The following is a 25584-nucleotide window of genomic DNA, read 5'->3' as shown; positions in this document are numbered from 1 at the left end:
GGCAAGTGTGGGGCTCATTTTCATGGCCTGAGCTGAAATCAAGAGTTGGATGCTTAACCGACTGAGCCATCCAGGCTCCCGCTGTGATATCACACATTTAATAATATTACTATGATTTATCTCTGGATGGCAGATTCTGTGGATAAATATATCTCTGGATTCTTTTTTGCTCATTATGCTTTCTGAATTTCTAGCATACGTATGTATTTTACCCATAGTGATTTTGTTTTTTTAAACGGATAAAAATATGGGGCACTTGGGTGGCTCAGTTGATCAAGCATCTCCCTTTGGCTCAAGCCATGATTCTGGGTTCTTGGGATGGAGCCTGGTGTTGGGCTCCCTGCTTAGCAGGAAGTCTGCTTCTCCCTCTCCCTCTGCCCCACCCCCACTTGTGCTTTCTCTCTCAAGTAAATAAAATTATAAATAAATGAATAGATAAATAAGTAAAAATACAAAGAGACATAAGGACCACTTGGGGAATGAAAAAAAAAAAAATCCCACATTGTTCCAATGTTATAACAACACACATAGGAAATGGAGTATGAAAACCAAAGATTTTCTTCATTTCATACTTGTGAAATTTCTTGTCAGTAAAAGCATACAGAAGAAAAAATATCTAAACCCCAGCACAGGAGCCATTGAAAAAAGTCCTAACACATGTTATACAACATGGATCCCAGGGCTGGGAGTTCAACCTGAAAATATAAAGAGAAAGAAGCCAGACATTAAAGGACACGTGTTGTATGATTCCACTTTTATGAAATACCTAGAATAGATGAACTCACAGAGATAGAAAGCCAATTATAGACTACTGGGGAGTGTAGCAGGAAGGGAGCAGGGAGTTACTGGCAATGAAAAAGTTATGGAAATAGCAGTGATGGTTGCAAAACACTGTAGATATAAGTAATGCCATTGAACTGTACACTTAAAATGGTTAAAGTGCCAAAATTTATGTCATATATACTTTACCACAAAAAAAGAAGATTGACAATATACAAAAAAACACAATTTGTATAAATTGTACAGTATGTGAAAAAATTTTAAATTATATACATATATTTTTAAAGATTTATTTATTTATTCATTCATTCATGAGACACAGAGAGAGAGAGAGAGAGAGAGGCAGAGACACAGGCAGAGGGAGAAGCAGGCTCCATATAGGGAGCCTGACGTGGGACTCAGTCCCGGGTCTCCAGGATCACACCCTGGACTGAAGGCAGTGCTAAATCACTGAGCCACCGGGGCTGCCCTAAATTATATCTTAATTAAGTTAAAAACCCAAAACCACTTTGGGTTCTGTGGCCAGACAGAACGACCTGGCTTTTGAATCCTAGATGGGCAGCTTATCAACTGTGACCCTAGACATATTTTTAGACTGTGAGCCTGATTCCTCATTTGTGAAATAAGGAGAATAACTGTAAATATACCACAGATTGTTTGGAAGAGTGAGGAAAGAGAGTTGAATAAAATGCCCCAAATGAGAAACAGTTGCTATCATCATCTTTAAACTTTTCATACTTCAAGATTCCCAAGAGTCAAACATGCCCTACCCATTGACTTCAGGTTTTACCAGCTCTCAGAATGACGTAAAACCTAATGACCCACCATTGCAGCAAGAAAGAATCTGGATGTCTGTCCTGGTTCTGCATCTGGGACCGTCAGGCAAACGCTTTAGGAGTCTTGCCCTCCGCATCCCACCAGTTCCATGTAGTGTCCGCTACCCCTCTCAAAATCAAAACCTCACAGCAAATCAGAGGGACAGAAAACACTCGAAGCAATGTCTCACTGCAGAGACTGAGCACTCGGATCACTCATCCTAAGCAATGGAACATTCTCCACAAGGAGAATCCATCACTAGCAAGGATTTAAAAAATTAAAAACATCATTATGAGGGGGCCCCCCTGGGTGGCTCAGTAGGTTGGGTGTCTGCTTTTGGCTCAGGTCACGACCCCAGGGTCCTGGGATGGAGCCCTGCATTGGGCTCTGTGCTCAGCAGGGAGTCTGCTTCTCCCTCTCCCTCTGCTCCTGCGCACGCTCTCTCAAATAAAATCTTTTTTTTTTTTTTTTAAAGATTTTATTTATTTGTTCATAGACACACAGAGAGAGAGAGAGAGAGAGGCAGAGACACAGGCAGAGGGAGAAGCAGGCTCCATGCAGGGAGCCCGATGTGAGACTCGATCCTGGGTCTCTAGGATCACACCCCAGGCTGCAGGCGGCGCCAAACCGCTGCGCCACCGGGACTGCCCTCAAATAAAATCTTAAAGAAAAAAAGTAAGTATTATTACAGGTAATATTATTAATTGTGAGGAACATGAAGAAAGGCAAGGGACCTTCTCTCTCAACCTCTCTCTCCCTATCTCTTTCCCAGAGCTAAACCTACCCAGTTCCTTTATCCTTTTCTCACAGGAATGCCTCTTTCCAATCTTTCAATCATTTCCCTCAGGCTGGATCCCGTCCAAGTTTTCCTTTTCTCACACAGCACTGAGGCCCAGCACGGGATGCAGGGGCTGGGAACGGTCTGGTAAACAGATCATAGAGCCTGCAGTACATTCAGCCTGGGGCTTGGTCAATTCTGAAAAGATTAGGTTGTGTATGTAACCAATGGCTGTGAGCCAGCTAGTGGGTAACGTGACAGCAGTTTACAAACATCCCACAGAGGGATGAGAAACTGAAGAGCTGTCTCTGGACCTTTCATGAGAAGTGATGAAAAAAGAGAGGAGCACAGGAAGTTTAGTTCAGAGACCTGGAGAACTGGTGGTTGGGGGAAAGGAGGACAAGCCTCATCCAGAGTGAGGCTAGGAGCCCCAGAAAAGACCTCCCAGGACAGCAGTGAGATCAGGGCCAGGGCAAGGCTTCCACAGTGTGGAGACTATAACACTGGCTCCCAGGGCTGCTCCATATGCTAATTTCTGCCCCAGCTGCAAATATAGAATGAGAAGCCTGCCTGAGGGTTTAGAGAAACTTATCTCAAGGTTCTGTTGGAAAAGTTACTTTTCCCACACTCAAATATCTTTAGAGGAAAATCAGGTTCAAAGAGGTAAATGGTGCTGGAAACAGAGGTGGGGGGTAGTACTGGGAAAGTTTATTGGGAGTATGTGTCTGAAAAACAGGCTAACGTGCCCTTTTTAGGATGGAGCCACAGAGCACCATCTGAATCATCATCCTGGCACTTTTGGTGATGCATTTGTAATCCTTCATTTAATTTTTATGGGAAGAGAAAATAGCTAAAACAAAGCCACATCTCCCTTAAGATCCATTGCTAAGTTCTTTCTGATAATGTAATTCTTCTTCTTCTAAATCTCCAATAGTTTCCAATTCCTTCTGAATTAAAGAGCTAGCCTAACTGTAATAAGGGTTGTGATACCTTCCTTCCTTCCTTCTCATACCCATCCAATACACCAACAACTCACCTCTAGTTATGATTTTTGTGAATGGAGTTACTTTAAGACTTGTTCTTCCTCTGGCCTGGTGTGCAATTTGTCTAAATCAAGGGGTAGCCATATAGCTTAGAATGGTTTCCCCAAGGCTATGTGGGCTTCAAGAGCCAACTTCAGGGCTTTCCAGCCTTCAAAGTTATTAACATAAAATCAAGCCCCCAAATTTGATCACGGAGGAATGTCTTCACTTTAAGAACTTCTCACACTTATTCTTAAGTGTAGTCATTATCTATGCTATGAACAAAAATTCTAAGATCTCTGCCTACCATTTTTAAAAAAGATTATTTATTCATGAGAAACACAGAGAGAGGCAGAGACAAAGGCAGAGGGAGAAGCAGGGTCCCTGCAGGGAGCCCGATGGGGACTCGTTCCCGGATCCCAGGATCCTGACCCCAGCCAAAGGCAGACACCTAACTGTGAGCCACCCAGGCACCCCTGCCTACCATTCTTTGAAAGGAAAGCTTTAGTCTTCTCCTCATGACAGATGGTCCATAAGCAAATAAGCATGCTCTGACCAGGGATAAGAACTCACTCGTTCTGGACTATCACATTCTTTCTGGGGAACCATCCCTCAGAAATCTAGATTCTGAGGGGCTAGCACATAAAAATCGGATCAGACTTGTTCCATGAGGTCCAGAGAGTAAAAAGAGGTGAGGGGAATTTTCAGGGTATATAGATTTTGACTATATTATACTAATCTACACTAGATTTTGGAGCAAGAATGAATTTATTCAGCAAGCATTTATTAAACACCTACTAGGTGTCTAACTATGCAAAGCCCAGTCTTAGAGACTTCTGCAAGAAGCTAAAAGGAGACACAGCAGTAACTGGCAATTTCAACAGTGTAGCAAAGAAGAGAGTTCTACAGCAGCTACCAACCCAGTAGGGCAATTAATCTACTTTAAAAAATTTTATTTATTCATGAGAGAGACAGATAGAAAGGCAGAGACACAGGCAGAGGGAGAAGCAGGCTCCTCACAGGGAGCCTGATATGCAAGGCTTGATCCCGGGTCCCAGGATCACGCCCTGAGCCAAAGGCAGACCTCAACCACTGAGCCACCCAGGCACCATGCATTTAATCTACCTTAGGAGAGTCAGACAGACAAGCTTTCTGGGTGATGAGACAGTTAAAGTGCCTTCTGAAGACAAGCAGCTAGTTTGCCAAAGGACTGAATTCATAGTCATGGGCACTATGAGTGGAAAGGTCAGAGGCAAAGAGGGCACATGACATGCCAGCAAAGACTCCCCTGCAGCAGAGTGCGCTGCTGGAGGCTACTGTTGAGGAGGTCTCTGGCGGGGAAGAACACAGGTACAGATCACAAAAGGCCTGTACACCATACTAAGGAGGTGAGACTCTAGCCAAAAGGCAATGGAGCTTTTCTCAGCCACTTGCATCTATTTAAAATACCTTTTCATCAAAATGTCTGTTATCGTAACTGCCACTAATCTGGGATTTACATGCATCAAATATTTTAAAATAAATCAGCAGATTTTGCACAAGCAATAAGGAACTCTTTCATACACCGTGTAATGCTATTCAGGGGAGAATTCAAGAGAGCGCGCCAGAGGCTGGGAAGTCTCAGGGAGGCAGGGCTGTGAAAAATCAGCTGGAGGGGCTGTCCTCAGGGGTAGAGGTGGGAGCTCTATCCAGTTGGTCCTAAGACTGGCGACCTGGACTGGCGACCTATCTGGCCTTAGGGTCTTTGCCTCATCAAACACCTTTCTATATCCCAGGATTTACCTACCTGTAGTACCCTCAAGGAGTTTCCATTCTCCTCAACACTTCACTTAAACAAGTAACAATTCTTTCTAAAAACTGGAAAAAAAAATGGCTCTTGTAGTTCCACTTCATCATTTTAAGGCACTTAATGTTTCTCAAGTATAGTCTCACACTTTTATCTGATGGTTTGTATTATGGCTCCAGAATTTTAGATGACTTCAGAGAGGAAACCCGTGAACTTTGAAAGGACATAATTTACATTTGTTTGCCATATCAGGTAGCACTTAAAATATATAAATGGGGAGATGTGGGGAAGAAAAACAGATTTCTAAGGTTTCCACAAGATTACTGTAGATCTTTTTATTTTGTGGGGGGTAGGAGGATCAAGTGGAAAAATGATTACAGAACTTAAAACATTTTTAAAAAGGATCACATAGTTTCCTGTTTGCACATCTCTTTTGGCATTTGTTAATATCAGAGTCTAGGTCTTGGGAGAGGCCAATATATTTTAGACTTTTAAAAGTTCACTTGAGTTTAAACTAGAAGTGGGAGACTGCTAATTGCTAAATTTAGCTTCTATACAAAATTACCACATTCAAAACTTAGCTCAACCTTTGAGGGGTAACTATTTGCCAGAAGTCAAATTAAATTGGTAAAGTTCTTTTCTTAGGAAAAGAACTTAAATTAAACAAGCTTGAGAAACTTTTACTATATAATAAAATGGCTTTTGAAATACCTTATAACGACAAGGTTTATCAAACACATCCAGATTGAGTTTCTTCATGAATATACCACTGATAAATTAAGAGAAGTGCCAGGAAAAATGGTATGTTTGGGTGAATGATGGACTCAGTTTAGAATGTTCCCACAGGATCCCAGCTTTGGTACTTTTTATAGTGTTAATAAATGGTCTTTAAAGGGCGCAGAAGAAAGTGCTACAAAAAGGCAAGTCTTCTGGGAAAAGTTGGAAATTAAGATGCAATGATGTTTGGTCAGTGTATTTTGCATAGGATCAGGTAATGACCTAAGTAATGATAATCGACGGCTGAATCATTATAAGCATCAGCGAGTCAAAATGAGAAGAAACTGGGGAATAGTCTGGAAATCATTTTTATGTCCTGAACTCTTATCTGAACTGTAAAATTCCTTCCTTTTAATCTCTCAACTCACCTTCTTTATTTCCTCCCTTCTGCAGTTTCTACGTGAAGATGAGCAACTGTCTGGGGCTATGCTGCAAGGGAAGGAAGCTGCTGTTTTCCTGTACCAGACTGAGCACTCCCTATACTGTGTGGAAAACTAGAACCCTCCTTAATCTTCAGATGCCACCTATATAAGAACACTGAAGTGCTCTACTATGTGCCTATTGGCTATGTAAATTGGTATAATCTTTATACAAAGCTATTTGGCAAATGTATAAATTTTTTTTTAGTTTCATGAAATATAATGAAAAAGCTGAATAACAAAACATAAAAAGGAACGGATAATTAACCAACAGATCTAGGTAGAGACTTTTGATGGATGTTAACATTACACAGGGTGAGAGAACTAATCATTATGTGTCTTCTGATGGAAGTACATACTGCCTTCCATTCCTGATTCTAACCTGAATCTGCAACTCTTTGTAACTTACAGAGAATTCAGAAACAGGACCATGCTAAGCACTACCACAGAGATGCAGTCAGCAACATCCATACTATAGGAAATTACGGGACAAACAATCTGGGTTCTTCAGCAAATACACGGCAAAGAAAAAAAAAGAATGAGAACACAAAGATCACTGTAAGAGATGGACCAAATGTAGAGATGCTACAGATTTGGACCTTGATTCAACCAACTGTCAAAAAAACCCAAAATATTATGCTAAGAATCTATTTCTTTATGGTTGAAATTTTCCATATTAAAGGTTCAAAAATCAGGAGATTACTACTAAAAATGGTAACCTGGAAAGATAACAATCAAGTTGTAAACGTGAACTCTCTTTTCTTATTTAGCCTCTTGGTTATTGATTATTCCTCCACTCACCAGAAAGTAACAGACCAAGAGACAGATTCTACAATTTCTGTCTATATTAAGTGTAATGCAATCTACGGACTTCGTTAAGAGCCCAGGAACCAAGAAAAGAAAAAGGTACTTATAGAGGGATCGGATTCCAAATGACAATCCAAATGATGCTACATGTAAGCCTTGAGCTTCATGTCCTTCTGGTACCATTTGTAATGTGCCATTATGAAATGCTTAATATATTTCAAAGCACATTATCTCATTTTACTCCTACTACAGCTCAGTGAGGTCAAACAAAACAGAGAGTTCATCATTATTTTAAAGAGAAACCACCAGCTGTGAGGGATGCTCACATTATTAATTTTGAGGGGGAGGAAAAAAGAAAGCTCCGAACTATCAGCCTCCCTCCCTTTCAACCAAATGATGAAAAAAATGGCCACTGAAAACAAACCACATGAGTCAAGAAAGCACTGTTCTTACATAGACACATCAATAAAGAAAATAAGAAACAGATAAATGGAGGTGGGGGCTGGCTCAGTTGGTAAAACATGTGACTCTTGATCTTGGGATTGTAAATTTGAGCTCCACACTAGGTGTAGAGGTTACTTAATAATAGAATCTTAAAAAAAAAAAAAAAAAAAAGGAATAGACAATGGAAAAATACCTCAAATTAAGTGACCAATGACAATAAATTAACTTTATTAATAAACCAATAAAACACCATGCCATTTTTGCCTATCAGACAGAATGAATCCATTTATATACAATAATATTCCCCAGCTAAGGGGGAGAGACAGGAAAATAGGCATTCTTATACAAAGTGCCTACAAAGTTTCCATGTTTGTACTAGGCACCATACTTCCTGAAGGAAGTCTACTCCTCATGAACAAAAAACGAAAAGGGCAGTGAACCCAATTTGGATCATAATGGAATGATAGATCCATACTGTCTTGATTCTATAGAGCCACCAAACTTTCAACAGTATGGAGACTGCAAAGAAACAACTAAAGGGCTTATACAAAGAGAAAATGTCAAACAAACCCACCCATATCACTGAGTATCTTCCCATCTATACATTCCATTCCAGAGACCGAGGTCAGGTGTTAAAACAAGCAGAGGAGACACGTTCCAGGAATACTCCCATCAATGGCACACTGCTACAAAGCGAACATTTCACACTAATCTAAATATTTAACTTTCTGTTCCCTGAGCTTATTTTTAAAGTGTCTAGTTAAAATAATTGGTCAGTCTGTTTTACGTTTATTTTATGTGCATAGTTCAAAAACACTTTTTATGAAATTTCATTTCTTTTTGATGAGCATTCTGTTACATGTCCCACCTTTCCATTTTTAGTTTAATTTAATTGGGGGATGGGATGCCTGGGTGGCTTAGCAGTTGAGCGTCTGTCTGCCTTTGGCTCCAGGTGTGATCCCCGGATCCTGGGATTGAGTCCTGAGTATCGGGCTCCCTGCGAGGAGCCTGCTTCTCCGCCCCCTGCCTATGTCTCTGTCTCTCATGAATAAATAAAATCTTTAAAAAAAAAAAAAAAAATTGGGGGAAATTACTGGGTGCGTAGAACTATTTTTCATTACTTTTCTGTCCACATATTCTTAAAATTAAGAAGGAAATTACCAATCCTTTATAACCACTAATAATCTCAGTGTTCTACTGCAGTTCCTAATTAGAATTAGAATTTTAAAAACTCCAAAATACAACAATCTATTTTCTAAAACTCAACCTCAGCAAGGTTGTAAAAGTGGCAATTTGTTATCCAAAAATGAATAAAAAGTTGCTTTGGCCAGATAAATAGCCAAAGAAACTCATTATATTCCAAGAACATAGGTCCTATCCAAGCACTTGGAAAACACCCAAACAAAGGCGCAATGCACAGAGCCTAAACCACCAGCAGGAAAACCCCATCACTATATGAAAGATGGAGATTCCAAAGCTCCACCTACCCAAGGCAATCCTGGGATTTCCTTCCTTCAAAAAGATGCCTCGGGTTCCCTGCCCCCACACATCACAAGTAATGACTCGAACTCCCTGAAACACAGAAACCTGAGTTCATTACAATGCTCAAAAGCAGGGAAAGTGAAAGAAAAAGTGATCACCAGGAACCAATCCCTTATGTTCAGAAGTGGCAATGAAAGGGAAAGAATCACTTGTCTTGCCCTCAACCTTTTTTTTTTTTAAAAACTACTTTAGGTTAAACATATAGGATTAGGAATGTGGTCAAGATCAAAGGATAAAGCCATGAAAATGAAGCTGACCGGAACCTTTACAAAGGAGGCATCACACCATTACTACCTCAACACAGCCCATCTTCATCCACACAGAATGACCCAAACACTGGTTACTTCATATGGAGTGCCACGGGAAGCACAGGGCACTACCCAGGATTCTTGACCAAAAAGGTGACCCTGAATTTAACCAAACTTTCCAAATCTAATCAAGCTTTTTTAATCTGCAGTAAATAGAGGGGACGCCGGAAAGTGCAGACAGATACACCTAAAGAAAGCAAACGACAAAAAAATAACCAGGAGGGTTTTTTCTCAGGAAGGCAGATCCTTTTTCTTTTCTCAACAAAACACTGGCATTGAAAAGGGACAGGAGGGGGAAGGGGACTGCTCTGGTAGAAAAAACACCTGAGAGACATAACTAAATGCAATATATGGCCCTAGTTTGAACAATTAGACTAAAAAGCCTGAGGAGGCAGAGAAAAGCTAGAGATTTTAAAAAGCAAACAAATTGTGGTGTAATCCTGATAACACTTAAATATGAATGATGAGTTTCTGGGGTTGATTATAGGATTCTCTCAATGTTTTGGTATGTTGAAAACAATAGAGAGGGATACATACTCCCCCCCCACCCAAAACAGAAATAAAACAAACCTTCAAGACACCAATCTTTTCTGTATTGTGGCCAAAAAACAAGTTCCTTCTGTAAAGTTGCCAAGTAGACACAGAGTCCATGGAGATGGGATCCTAAGTGGTAGGTGATTTAAGTTATCCAGGAGATGTTTTCATCAGAGTTTTGTTGTGCAAACATGCCTACCCCTGCCTTAAAGTCACAGAGAAATGAGATTTTTTAAAAAGATTTATTTATTCATAGACACACAGAGAGAGAAGCAGAGACACAGGCAGAGGGAGAAGCAGGCTCCATACAGGGAGCTCGATGTGGGACTCGATCCCGGGTCTTCAGGATCACACCCCAGGCTGCAGGCGGTGCCAAACCGCTGCGCCACCAAGGCTGCCTGAGAAATGAGAATAAAGGTTTTCCTTTTCAAATAAATTCAGCCTTCTAAAGCCAAAAAAAAACAGCATTCCACTCCTTCTCTGCAGGCTTTTCTCCATCTGTCAAATGGAGACAATGCTGCCTTGAAGTTTTTACAAGGGTTAGCAATAATGCACACATGTGCCTTCACTTGGCCCATGGCAGTGACTCAATTAAATGACAGATTAAAAAAAAATCATACTCCTAACCAATTACTCATGACCTCAAGACTCTGAAATCTACCAAACCATGTGGGCATAGAAGGTAAGGTGCAACTGCAGACCAGCCAACACATTTATTTCAGCTTTGTGAGACCATGACCAGGGGACCCATCCAGGAAACCTGTGCCTGGAATTCTAACCTATAGCATCTGTGAAACAGTAAGTGCATGTCATTTTAACCCCCGCCCCTAATCCAGCCTCCTTTATCAGCTTGCTTAAACCATAAATGTATATCTGGGACGACTAAAGCATTGTGCTGGTAAGATGCCTTCTGTGAAGGACTAAATAACCAGAAACAGTCTCATCCTGTTCACCTGGTACCTATGGTTTTCCTGAATTTGGCACAATAGCCCACTCCAGTCCAGTGTGGTCACCCTCTATTTCCTTCTGTGTACCTCTCTGGCCTCACCAGACCGCAAGCTCTTCTTCAATCCCTTCCTTCCTACACTTTCTGGTCTGATCTGCACAGAAGCCATTCCTTCAGTCTGCAGATTACTTCTGCATAATCTCTTACTGAGATGTTGCTCATCTTCAGATACAAGGTTAACACACCTCCAGATCATTCCCTTCTCCCTAATTACCAGCATTATCAAGACCTTCAGAGCAGTTTAGCACTTGCTCTGCCTTCCACTGCAGTCATTTACAGGCCTGTCTCCATTACTAAAGCGTGAACACCTCGAGAGCAGAACTGTACCTTATTCAGCTTTTTATCTCTCACCTCCAAGTGTTTGCTAAACTCAAGTGAGAAAACTGAAACAGGAACTCACCATAATTTCCTGCACTGAGCTGTTAATGTTTGACCAGCTTGATCTCCTTGACCTCTGGAGAGATATTTAATTAAAGGATAGAAAGACACTCCTTCACCCTCAGCCACTAATTAGATTATTTTGTTCAAACCAAGATGCTGCTTCTGGCTCTAACTCCATAGTTTCTCAGGATAGCTCAAATTCTAGTGGCTACACATTGTGGAATGTAAAGATGATAGAGGACATGCATTTGCACCACAAGCCTGGATTTTCACTTCTCTTACTCTCCAAACCACCACCACTTTTGCCAGACTTTTCCCCAAGGAAAAGAACTTGGTTTCATGTTACAGTCAATTCAGCTATCCGTCTACTGATACACAAAAATGAGGCCTTGAGTGGAGAATGAAAGCAGGTATAAGAGCAGCATGTAATGTATAAACCCAGTCAAATATATAAAATGTGCATTTTTTTTTCTCAAAGATTTTATTTATTTATTCATGAGAGACAGAGAGAGAAGAGAGAGAGAGAGAGGCAGAGGGAGAAGCAGGCTCCCTTCTGGGAGCTCCATGTGGGAGCTGATCCTGGGACTCCAGGATCATACCCTAAGCTGAAGGCAGATGCTCAACAGCTGAGCCACCCAAGCTTCCCAAACATGTGTATCTTTGTATGGCTATTCATCACAAATGTTAAAATGCTTATCTCTGGGGTGCAATGTGAAATAATGTTTTGCATTCCATTAAAAAATACACATACTAGTGTCCTGGCTGGCTCAGTTAGTTAAGCATCTGACTCTTGATTTCAGTTGGGGTATAGATCTCAGGGTCATGAGTTCAAGTCCCTGGGCTCCAGGCTCAGGCCAAACAGATATTATGTTACATTAAAAGTTATATTATTAAAAAACCAATGAGGGCAGCCCAGGTGGCTCAGCGGTTTAGCACCGCCTTCAGCCCAGGGCCTGATCCTGAAGACCCGGAATTGAGTCCCATGTCGGGCTCTCTGCATGGAGCCTGCTTCTCCCTCTGCCTGTGTCTCTGCCTCCCTCTCTGTCTCTCATGAATAAATAAAATCTTTAATAAAAAAAAAAAACAAAAAACAATGACTGTTAAGGTGCCTTAAACCTCTGTATTTAAAAATATATCTCATCTGTAAAATTGCATGTTAAAAAAAACACAATGCAAATACAATAGAATAGCACGTGTCTTTAGGTTTAGAAACTTAGAAACATTAATCTGTCCTGTTTTTCATCTTTTCCAAGTTTCTTGAAGTGAACTTGCATTCCAGTTGGTAATGGGGTTGGGGGAGGGTTAGACAGTTTTGAAAGGTACTCAGTCCAGATCCATTTCCCCAAGGAAGTTCTCTGAGAAATGAATGGGAAGCATATCATCCAGCTCTTCAAACCACCACACATGCAGCTATTCTTGAGATGGTCTCCAGAGAGTAAGTGGCATAAATAGAAGCCTGCAGTCTAGTTCTGAATGGCTTCAGCTGCTGTAAACTTAAGTCACCTGTCCCACAGCTATAGTAGCCATTCCATGACTGCAGGTTCTCCATGCCCAAAAACTATTAAAGACCCAAAAGAACTTTTATGTGGCTTCTATCATATTAAAAATTCAAACAATTTTTAAAAACATTTATCAATTCATTTAAAAAACCCCATTACCTATTAAGATAAATAGGGTATGTTTTGTGAAAAAAACTACGTACACCAAAACAAATAAGCAAACACTTCAGTCCTACATTATTGCGAACCTCTTTAATATCTGGTGTAATAGAAGACAACTGGATTCTTTGATTGGCTTTTAATTCAATCTGTTGCAAGGTATTGTATAGGTTGTAGTGTATTAAAAAGAAACCATGGCTTTACAGGTGAGATCAGTGGTGATTATTAGTGAATGAGTAGACATCTGGAGTATCAGCAAAATTCAGTGAACAAATACTTTCCAAATGACCAATGTGTTATATTATAAAATCAAGCATGGGTAAAAGATCCATCTAAAATAGAATTTAGGGGCAGCCCCGGTGGCGCAGCGGTTTAGCACCGCCTGTAGCCCAGGGCGTGATCCTGGAGACCCTGGATCGAGTCCCAGTCAGGATCTCTGCATGGAGCCTGCTTCTCCTTCTGCCTGTGTCTCTGCTACTGTCTCTCTCTCTCTGCATCTCTATGAGTAAATAAATAAAATCTTTAAAAAAATAAATTAAAAAAATAGAATTTAATGTAACTATACAAACAGCTCAAAGTTTCAGATTTCACTGTGTAACAAATCTTTTGGTGTAATGTAAAAAAGGAGTATCTGCAATTACCTGTAAAAGATATTAAAATACCCCTTCCTTTACAACCTACCTAGCTCCATGAGGCTATATTTTTTAAATGAATTAGTAAATATTTCAAAATTTTGTTTTAATTTTTAATATGGTAATATGTATCCTTCCCATTTTGTCAAAAAAAAAAAAACCAAAAAAAAAAACACAAAAGGACTTGTGATCAAGAATTGAGATTGAATAAAAATATTTTTTACTTCCTCATCAAGGACATTCTTAGGTGAAACTTTTTTTTTTTTTTAAGCAGAGAGCATGGGACAGTGAAGAATACAATAGCCATTAGTTTGCTGCCACTGTCTTGACATGGGCTATGGTGCCAGTCGTTGTGCCCACTGTTATGCAGTAAGAAAAATCAACTATTTTCATGAAAACAACTTGGACCTTGGGGACTCCCTGAAAGGGTCTTGGAGATCAACCAAAGGTTGGCAGACAAATACTTTGAAAACTGCTGTACAAGAAAAGGCACCTCTTTATCTGAGGATTTACAAATGTGTGAAAAGGAAGAAGGGAAGAAACAGGGAATCTGCATCAAACTTTAACAAAAGTTAAGAAATGCCTTCCTTTTAATGAGTGAGTAGAGTACATGGCTTTAAAAGAATTAAGTCTATGGTAGCTGTTTCTTCTGGAATGTCCCAGTAAATTAACTCCTTTATTCTTTCATTTCTCTGCAGATGTAATGAATAATTTGAGTTTACAAAACATGAAAGTTGAGGCAGTTATTTGCATTACAGAAGAATTCTGTGATTTCCAAGGAGATTTGACTTCCTGAGTTCTTAAGGCCTTTGTTTATAGCTAATCAATGATTAAACAAGAAACAAATTCAAAGCAAAATGTTAATAGCCATTGCTAATCAAAGATAGGCTCCTCATTAAACTGTAATGTAAATAATTGGATCAGACTCGCTGATCTGCACAGTGCTGCAATAACTCACCTCCCACATAAAACCGTATTTATCTATATGGAAACCATTCCTGGGCAGCCCAGTTGGCTCAGCGGTTTAGCGCCGCCTTCAGCCAGGGCCTGATCCTGGAGACCTGGGATGGAGTCCTACATTGGGCTCCCTGCATGGAGCCTGCTTCTCCCTCTGCCTGTGTCTCTGCCCCTCTCTCTCTCATGAATAAATAAAATCTTTAAAAAAAAAAAAAAAATTCTTACCACATCCATTACCTAGGTATTATTTTAATACTATTGTTAAATTTGGTTATTAAAAATTATTCACACTGAGCAAAAACTAGGAATGTGTGCAGGTTCAAAGAGAAGATCAAGGCAAATGTGGGCTGTCAACATTGGTGCAGTAATTTTTTTTTTTTTTTAAAGGAAAACAATAGTTTTGCTTTGTCAGAACGGGTCATATGTGGAAACAAACATTAGTTAAGGTATCTTGGTGTCTAAGAGTATTTTGCTGTCCTCATAGACTGCAGTTTTATTTCATGTTTCTATTTCTCAGGATGTCCAGGGGCCTAATCACCCGGCACCCTTACACACACCCTGAGTGTTAAATTCATGTCCTGATTCTTGACAGTGGGCCTTTCTCAATCATGGGAGAATCGGGCCTGCAAACACCCGGTGGTGGTGGGGGTGAGAGAATGCTCAGTGGGGTCACTCAATCATAATGACGTGATATCCAGAAGGGAAACCACTGGTATGTTTCTATGAACATCATTTCTGGTAGCTTCAAACGGATGCACAGCCAAAGACAGAATCCCTCCACAGGCCTACTGTGGAGCCACTTCAGAGGGAATGGGGCACATGATCTAAGCAAACACGATCCTGCAAGCTCAGCTTCCATACTTTTTTTTTTTCCAGCTTCCATACTTTGATGCCCTGGTTTCTTTTCTAGTTAACAGGCAACTGCCTCCTGGTTTCTTCCCTGTGTCCATCTCCTGGCCCCTCTTCCTTATTCCACTTCCCAATGCCTCTGACCACCCAAAGACTCCCCATTACTGCCATCATCCACAACTTCCTTTTCACATTTGGGCTCTCCCTCCCATCAAAACTCTTACCAGCAAGGACTGGGTAAGAAAAATAAGTGAAATAATAACTTGTGACTTCACTACCATGGATTTCTTTTCCCAAAACTTGGCAGAAGTGAGGTGGGGGCTTGGGGAAGAGGGAAGCTTCCTTCCTAGCAGCACCACATCCCTATGGTACTTCCTAATGACATTTCAAGTCACTTAGGGTATACAGCCCTGGATGGAAAACTGGTCATGAGATAAGTGAGGTATGAGGACAGTGTGATTGTCTGTTGTAACCAAACTAAACCAAAGATAACCTGACACACACTTTATTTTTTATACACATCTGTATAAAAGGATAGAAACGTATGTAGAAAGATAAATGACAGAACATTAACAGTAGTTATTTCTAGATGGTAGGAAAGTGTGTACTTTTAACCCATTAAATTTATGTATTCCTCCACTAACACCACAATGGGATTAAGTATGGTCACTTTACAAAGTGAAATGAAACTATTTTGCAAAGAGAAGATTCAAGGGAAAAAAAGGATATTGAGCCTATTTCTCAAATGCAGATAAACCCAGATTGTGATTCACATGGTCAACATACCTGTCTCCAAGGATTTTCCTTAAAAGGGACTCAAACCTTTTATCTCCCTAAATAAGAGACCCAATACCAGTCAGACAATCCCTCCTATTTCTGTTTTAGTTTTACTTTCAAACAATTGCAGGACCAGGCCTCTCAATCCCATCCTTTATATAAAGAGCAGGTGAGGTCTGATTTGTGTGAAAATTTTATGTGGACTGCTCATCAGTCTTTTGGGACTTTACAAAGGGGGACCACCTAGTGAATACACTGTCTACTTAACCATAAATTAGTAGGGATATATGCTGATTTCATACTATCACTGTTTCAAGAAGGTTGAGCAGATGAAGTCTTAGGATCTGAAACAATATAAAACAGAGCTGAATTGTTGCCTGTTTCCATTCATGCCCATTTCCATTTCTATCTGAATGATGTGAAACACTTGAGTAAACGGCATGTCATTCAACTATAAAGTCAAATATCCTCATCTTTGCTGATGATGCAATTATTCATTAAACTAAAATACCTCAACTGTTGAAAACGGTCACTCATATTTTCTGAAATAACTCAGAATGAATTACACCAAACTAAAAGCCATCAGTAGTTCAATTTGGTCAACTTTACAGTTAATGCATGTTGGCTATCAAAATCTTATGCTTTACAGGGATGCCTGGGTGGCTCAGCCTTTGAGTGTTTGCCTTGGCTCAGAGTGTGATCCTAGAGTCCTGGGATAGAGTCCTGCATCAGGCTCCCTGCACAGAGCCTGATTCTCCCTCTATGTCTCTGCCGCTCTCTCTCATGAATAAATAAAATCTTAAAAAAAAAAAAAAAACAAACTTATGCTTTACAGAGTTATATGGAAGCTTGACTTTCACTGAGTAGTGACGTGATCTGAAATCTTTTCCTTATAATCTCTTGCAGGCCTCAGGGGTCTCTAATACGATCTTCTCTAAAGACTTAAGTGAGCTATTTGTTTTAGAGAGAGCATGGTCAAGGAGGGCCGGTGGGGAGGGAGAAGGCAAGGGACAACTCCAAGCAGGCTCCATACTCAGTGTGGATCCTGATTGGGGGCTTGATATCTCATGACCCTGAGAATAGGACCTGGGCTTAAATCGAGAATCAGGCACTTAACCAACTGAGCTGAGCCACCCAGATGCCCTTCTGTATTGTATTTTAAAGAAAAATTTCAATTAGTTACTGACATTTGAAAATGAGGAAACTTTATTTATGCATTCATTTTTTAGTAGGCTCCACGCCCAGTGTGAGGCCCAACATGTGGCCTGAACTCATGACCCTGAGATCATGACCTGAGCTGAAATCAAGAGTTGGAGGCTTAAACGACAAGTCACCTGGGTGCTCCAAGGCTGGGGTGAGTTTAAAACACCCCCTAAGGAATACCTTAAAAACAAATAGAGCCGAAAGCACCTGTGGGCTCTAAGTCAGAAAGTGGTGCAGTGAGACCAGCAATTAGGCCTAAAATGAGCTGTGTGATTTGGGGGAAGTTAGAATAGTAGCTCAATAAATAGCTATTTCCTTTCTTCCTATCCACTTAATAAAATCCCAGTTTATTCATTCAACCACCTGAACTCCAGGAGCTAGCTGGCTGTGCTCACCTGGGACATTAGATAATCTACCAGTGGTCTACCACCACTCCTCCTGCTCTAATTCTAGCAAAGGATCTGTGTCACTGTGAATTAGTATCCTCCAGCAAAGGCAACACAGAACCTGTGGCAACAGACCATGAGAGTCCAGGTACTATTTTTGGCCCTACAGGCCATTTAATCTCACTGAATTTTATCTTAAAAGGATAAGTTAAATGATTCTGAAATTCAAAAACTGGATAGAAATCCATTATTTTATTGAATGCATACTAAAAGTTGTGGAAGGATATACACCAAATTGTTAATGGTGGTTATCTCTGGTAGAATTTGATGAATTTTCTTCTTTGTATTTTTCTGAACTTCAAGAAATGTTTCCCTTGAGAAGCAAGTACAATTTCTATCTTCAGAGAAAACAAACTATTTTGCATCGTGTAATATGAAACACAAACATCTAAGGAACTTGCTTTTCATAAAAACAGTCTTGCCCTCACGCCCACAGAACACCTACAACTTTGTCTTCACCTTGCCTCCCTCTAACCAGCTTGATCAAGCCAGCCAGTCGCTGGCTTTCTAAACGACCTCACTTGAGGAAGGCAGGTATGGGATACATAGCACCTGCTGCTGGGGCAGGGTTGTGGGGGGAGGGAGGGAGACACGACACAGGACCCCAGACCAGCACATTTTTGAGCAGAGCCAGGGACTGGACAGGCACCTGAGTCTTTCAGATGGCTCATGCTGTGTATGCTTCTTAGAAAAAGGCAGGTACCCCAACTCTGTTTCAGGGGCACATGGAGTTTCAGATAAGGCCCTGAATGGCCTTATCCCACAGAAATGAAAGTTATCACATTTCAGGCTTACAGAGTGTTGTCCCCAGGAGGCCCTTGCCCTGGTACTTTACGTAGTTTTCTAAACATTCAGATAGAAAATTCACTTCCACATAGCCAGGGTCAGTACTGGATAAATGGGAAATTCCAGTGGTATGGCAGGAAAACAAGGAAGTGATTTGATTATTCACCAAGAGGTGTGTGCTTACCAGGTATTTAATAAGAGTATTAGTTAAATTTTTTTTTAAAGATTTGAGAGAGAGAGAGATTAAGTAACTAGACCAAATACACAAAACTAAAAGTAATAGATCGGAATTTCAATCCAGGCTCTATCACTTGACATATTAGTCTGCTCAGGCTACCATAACAAAATATCACAGACTGGGTGATTTAAACAATAAAAATTAATTTTCTCACAGTTCTAGAGGCTACAAGTTCTAAGACCAAGGTGGGGACAGGTCTGGTTTCTCCTGAGGCCTCTGTACCTTGGCTTGCAGTTGGCCCTCCTTCTTGCCATATCCTCACCTGGCTTTTTCTGTGTAAACACATCCCTGCTCATCTTTAAGGAACCTAGTCATATTGAATTAGGGCCCACCCTAATGGCCTTGCTTAATTTGATCATGTCTTTAAAGACTTTATCTTCAGATACACTTACATCTAGATCCACTGGCAGCTGGGATTTCAATATCATATATAACATCCGATGACCAGGTAACCTTAAAATTACTGGATTTTCCAAGGCCTGCTTTTCAACTGTAAAATAGTGCTATTGAGAATCCAATTCACATAAAATGTTGCAGTGTCTGGCACAGAGTATCGTCATTTTATAGATGAGAAAAATAAAACTCAAAGATACAGTCACTTGCTCGGTTTTCATCTCTAGAGTAGAGTTCAACTACAGAACACTACTCTGCTGTATCAGCAAAGGCATAATTGAGAATTTTATATAATTTACAATTTTTCTAAATCTCTTACTTCCTACTTTTTCCACAGTATTTTTCTTCATTATATACAAGGGAACAAGAAGTTGAAACTAAAAAAAAAAAACTTCGTTAGAAAAGTATAACACTTTCCTGAGACTGCGTATGACAGTTTCATTCATCCTTTCTCCTAATTTGCAAAGACAACTGACTACAGTCACAGTGATGAAGCCTCAGAAGGTCAATGCCTACTTTTAACTATTAGGAGAAAAAAGCAACTTTTTTTTTTTTTAATTAAGATTTTACTTTACGTCTGACTGGTGCTCTACCTATATCCATTACAGCCACTTACTCCTCAACACAACCTTAGGATCTTACTTTATTTAGCTCTCATAAGAAGCATGTGAAGAAGGTATTATTCCCGTATTATAGCTGAGAGAACAGGAGCATGGCAAAGGTTCAATGTGTTTCTTTAAGGTCAAATTTGACAATGATTTGACAAGCATGACAATGACTGGCAGGAGCAGAATTCTGACATCTTCAAGTCTAAAGCCAAGGTTCTCCACTCTAAGTCATCATTTCCCTTGGCAAGTACAATCCCTAGTTTTCTCATTTGTCATGCTCTGCAGAAACAGAGCAGGTGTGTGGCAAGTAAGACAGTCTGATCTGCGGGACAAGCTGCAAAAAAAAGCTTTTACATCCTTTATATGGGCTAAGTTAGCTGACAACTTTGACCACTACCAATCCCTTGGACTGCCAGCTCTTTTAAGGCAGCAACCAGTTCCCTTCTTCCCCAGTTTCTAGCACACTGAGAGCTCAGCAGAGTTCAACAGGTATCTGAGAAATGAGAGTTCAAGTATTTGTTGTATAACTGAATCTTAGCACATTCTTCCTTTAGTGACAGCAAATAGGTTTCAGCTACAACTGTATAAAAACATCAACAAAATGAAATATTAAAAACCTCTACAATAGAAAAGTCCATAGGGTTTTTTTCTTTTTAGAAGTATTTTAGAGAAAGACAGCATGAGCGAGTGAGAGAAGGGACAGAGGGAGGGAGGGAAAGAATCCTCAAGCAGAGTATGGTGTATGGAGCTTTGAGGGGCTCAATCTCAGGACCCCTGAGATCAAGACCTGAGCTGAAATCCAGAGTTGGACACTTAACTGACTGAGCCAACCAGGCAGCCCTATAGGGTTTTTTCAATCCCAAAAATTGAAGATTCCACTGCAGTCTACTCCTACCGGTGATTGAACTACCACCTTGAACACCGATCAACTGGAATTGCCAGTAAAGAACCACCAGTGTTCTTAGTCTGCAGTGTGCTTTCAGGAAAACAATTCTGCATATGTGACAGGGAAGTTTATAATTCCCAAAGGGAACTGTAATGGATGATAAAGTCAATATGAGTGAGAGTGCAATTGCTGTTCTTCAAGACCCCTATGCCGTAAAAAGGAGCTATGTTAAGAGAAATCATGCTTTTATTTTCTCAAGAATATACTGCTGTTTTTGTTTGTTTTACACTTCGTTTGTTTTGCCACGAGCAGCCCAGGCGAGTTTTGACTATGCCATGGAAATTATCTGACCACTTCTGAGCTGTTCTGTGCACAAGGAAGGGAGGTGGGTAGAGCTGGCCAGAGCTGTGTTCTAATAAATGTTGCTCTAAGCTCTCCTACAACTCTAGAGACTTATGGATTCCAGTTTGTTCATCTCTGTTGCTTTTGTGTACCCTGTTGTGAACTGGCTATCACTTCCCAGACTACCAATTTCAGAGCTTCCCAGATTACCAATTTCAGAGCTTTTGAAACAGATTTAAAAAAAAAAATTGAGGACCCAGAACAAAAGTATTCAATAAAGAATTGAAAGGATCAAGTATTTTCAGCATTATACTTGATGTCTAAATTAATCTTTTTAAAATACTCTCAGATCTGAGTCAGAAAATTCACTAGAAAACTAAAGAGGTACTCTAGGTTGCCTTTTCTAAATCAAGGTATCTTACAAATACTCTTTTCTGATGTCTTAAGAGCGAAGACATTTCAGAGGGAAATGAAGAGGCATACAAATGGAGCAATTCTGCAAATAACCAAATTAAAATATTAATCTATCTACTTATCACTATTATTTATTAAATATATGCAATATACAAAAGGTACTGTCCTAGATGCTTTAAGGATACAGAATTATGTAAGGAATGTCCACTCATCTTCCTGTAGTGCAACTGTACCATAAAATGAAACTTCTGTTTAGAAAAGGTTTCAAGTTTCCCTAGACCTAGAAGAACAAATATTTTTTTCTCTATTATGACTTCTGGCTTCACAGAAAAATTTTAGAAAATGCTGGGGGAGAAAACTCTTATCTGTTAGTTTCCACTGACAAGCAGCAGCTTTCTCAAGAGTTACAGGGCTACATAATGGCTCTAACTTCCACAATAACCTGATTAAATCTGACACACACATGACATGGGGGAAGAAAGAAACTCATGTGCCCTTCAATTTCAGTACGAAAAGTTGAACATACTGCATTGTCAAGGAAAGCAGGAAGATGATCAAGATCATGTGGTTTGGAAAGAAGATCAAGAACGAAAGAGCAAAAATATTCCAAATAACAGCAAATCACTTGGGATTCCTTGAATCCCCTGCCATATTAAATCACATATAGCTATGCAATGAAAGGAAAAGTTAAGGCCTATCTCACGCCTCACTTATGCTGATTGAGCTTAAGAAAGAAAATTAAGACAACCTTTTCAAGTTATTCAATCAAAGGCAAAACCATAGCCTGGCCATTTAAGGGAATAAGCTCATTAGGTGGGGTAAAACACTTGTTTAGCAATTAGTCAGTATCCTTACCCAATTACTTTAAAACACAAAGCCCTAGATTTCCTTAAATTCACCAGTATTAGTTTGCTAGAACTGATTGTTCCAACATACAAATTCTTCGTGTATGTTTACTTTTCTCTCTAGATTTATAGGCTCAATTCTTCTCAAAAACAGAACTTAGTATCTGCTTCTTTCACTTTTAATATTTTCTTTTCCCAAGCCACAGAATTGATGTTCTTCAACAAATGGAGTAGATGTTGAGAACCAGCCTTCCTGTCCAGGGATGGGGGAATAAAGGAGGATTCGTACCCCAGGCAAACAGAACACCCTCATGATAAGGTCAAGATGACATTAAGAAAATCTACAAAACATCAAACGAAATTCTGTAGTAGTTACAGTTTTAATCTAACCGAACCACCTTTCGGGACAGTCAATCATCAACAAGATTACTGTATTTGGAATTCAGACAGCAAGAATCCACAGCCTCTTCACAGAAACGGAAAATGACACTCAGCCAGCTCTATGTCCTGTGGTGTAATTTCACGTGCAGCACACAAACAATTCTTAGTTATTCTTTTATTTTTTTTTTTTTAAATGAAAAGTAGATCAACTTACATGGCTCTCTGGCAATGAACTGAGGTACAGTGTTGGGAAGAGGAGTACTGGGGTTTGGAGTCCCTACTAATTTGTTCTTGGCCATCTTCGTGTTTGCCTTAGCAAACTCTAGTCGTAGTGTTTGCGGAATTTCAGGATCGAAGCGGATGCCCTTTGGAAATAAAGAACAAATGGAAGATGTTTTCATTTCCTTAGAGTCAAACCGGAATGGTGACAAAATAAACACACCAGTAAATCCTGGTCTTTCAGAAAAAAGGTCAGCAAGAGCCCTGGTTCTCACTACTTACACAGAATACATGAAAACCTGTAATATGACATGTCCAGAAAGTTAGGGGAGATTTTGTTTACTTAAAACATTGTTACATGTTTAATTATTTTTCTTCTTGAACAAAAACGTTCAGGTTCAAGTTTTCAATATGGACCAGCAAATTCTTAGCATAGCGAAAAACTTCAATGAATGATTACCAATGAGAATAAAATAATTCCTGTAAAGCTCTGTGCAATACTGGAAATTATGGACATCTAGGTCCCACCCAATGTTCTGACACTGGCCTGAAACAATGTCATTCTTCAATGCCTTAGTGTCATCACCTAGAAATGGAGGGAGAAAATCACCTCCTCTTTTAAAGATTTTATGTATTCTTCTGATAGAGCATGCAGAAACAAGGAGGAGAGGGAAAAGCAGACTCCTCACATTACCAGGGAGCCTGACATGGGGCTCAATCTCAGGACCCTAGAATCATGACCTGAGCTGAGGGCAGATGCTAACCCACTGAGCCACCCAGGTGCCCCTTTCCCCTCCCTTTCTAACTGGAGAGTTTTCTTAATGGTGATACATGTATTGAGTTAGTAAAATAGGAACCAAGATTTAAGATTTCAATGAACAAGTATTTAATTCTAATTAGCTTATAAGTTTATATAAAAATCTTAAAATCCTGATGTGGTAAAGTCCTGGTTTTGATTACAGCTGGCCTATTAGCTACACAGTTAGGCAACAGGTTATATGGGCAAACGCAAAGACTGGGTAGTAATTTTAATTACTCTTGACCCTATTATTGCAGTTTACTTAAACATATTCAATAACAAACATTATAACACCACAAGATTTAGGGCAAGATAAGTCTATTTTGAAACCTTCTCACCATTCAAAAATGCCTCCACTGGGGCGCCTGCCTGGCTCAGTCAGTTAAGCATCTGCCTTTGGCTCAGGTCATGGTATCAGGATCCTAAGATCTAGCCCTGAGTTTGGCTCTCTGCTCAGAGGGGAGTCTGCATCTCCGTCTCCCCCACCTCCACCCCACTTGTGCTTGCTCCCTCAAATAAGTAAAAAAAAAAAAAAAAAAAGCCTCCATTACTAAATGTAATGAAAAATCTCATGATACCTATTTTCCAATGCTATGTGTTCCAACAACGGCAACAAAAAAATATCCCAGTATAGTGCATAAGTGTGCTCCAAAATGGCTCGGATCCTATGTTTGTCTGTATGGTATGTTCCGAAAAGGGGGTGGGGTTCTGAAAAGGAGTATCCTAAGAACACAGGTTTTCCATTTAGTGCTCATGTGGGTCTATGGGCCCCAAAGTCCCCGTTTGACTTAATTAGCTTGACGAAAAGAGCAATTTTCATAAGAAATTAGTAAGACTCTCTCTGTAGAGCAGGATGAACAACTCTGAACTTTACAGGCTCAGCTCCAAAGATGGGAAGAAGAGCCTGTGACTAGATGATAGCAGCAATGAAAAAATATGGAGGGGGGGTGGGAAGGAAAGAAGTCCTTGGGGAGCTACAACGAACACCACAGAGCCCTGACCTACACACATCCTGGAGTGGGTGGAATTTCTTTGTGAGCCTGATTTATCCATTCTCTGAGCAGAAACCAGCTGAAGGTGGCAAACGGGTGGGCAGGAAGAGAAGGAAGCCACTTTGTACAGCCCTAACTGACAATAAGCAGCAAAAATGGGGGTGCCAGTTATAAGAAATGCAAAAAAAAAAAATTCTTTCCCTGGTATCAAGTGTTTGTTTCAACTTATGAAACTTCAGTATTATCTTGCCAAAGATGAGGAAAAAGAACAAAGCAGCATTCTGAAGCAGAGTCTACTTCCATCCGCTTCCACTTAAGAGCATTTCACTCTATCAACGAGAATATCACAACAGAATAAATATTCCCAAATATGAACCCAGAGAGCTGTGGTCTTTGCTGGGAGACAAAAGCAGACAGTCTCTAGCTATCATTTAGAAGGTATGCTGTGAATGGACTTGCGTATTCACATACCCATCAGCTACACAGAGTAACAATCTGCCATCAATTTCAAGGTGTCCTCCCTGGCACTAAACTCCCACCAAACCTGTGAAGAAGCAGCTTTCCTAAACCTGAGCCCACATCAACTTGGTGACTGCCGTCCAGCCTGTTGTAATCTGAGAAGAGCATCCTGGGACTTGTTAGTGGTCCTCTGGAGCTTCTAGCCTCAGATGATAATTAGGTGGCACATCTGATTTCTGTGCCTCAGCTCTTTCCACTGGTGTTCCAGAGTCGAAGAGGCTGCATACAACATGCTGCGTC

The 25584-nt window shown here is 40.2% G+C and overlaps 1 protein-coding gene across 32 annotated transcripts in view; it reads right to left on the bottom strand.

Moving 5' to 3' along the window:
• The window catches only part of RBPMS (RNA binding protein, mRNA processing factor), a 172899-nt gene that overhangs the window by 40675 nt on the left and 106640 nt on the right, over nucleotides 1–25584 (bottom strand). For all 32 annotated transcript variants that reach the window (XM_077849042.1, XM_077849035.1, XM_077849043.1 and 29 more), the window contains one exon: nucleotides 23030–23180. In XM_077849042.1, the coding sequence (XP_077705168.1) occupies nucleotides 23030–23114 (85 nt within the window). In that variant the 5' untranslated portion in view covers nucleotides 23115–23180. The remainder of the gene's footprint in view (nucleotides 1–23029; nucleotides 23181–25584) is intronic.

This window comes from Canis aureus, chromosome 15 (assembly GCF_053574225.1).
Source record: "Canis aureus isolate CA01 chromosome 15, VMU_Caureus_v.1.0, whole genome shotgun sequence".
NCBI lineage: Eukaryota > Metazoa > Chordata > Mammalia > Carnivora > Canidae > Canis > Canis aureus.
Note: the sequence above shows the minus strand (reverse complement) of the source record. Positions and strands in the feature narration are given on the sequence as shown.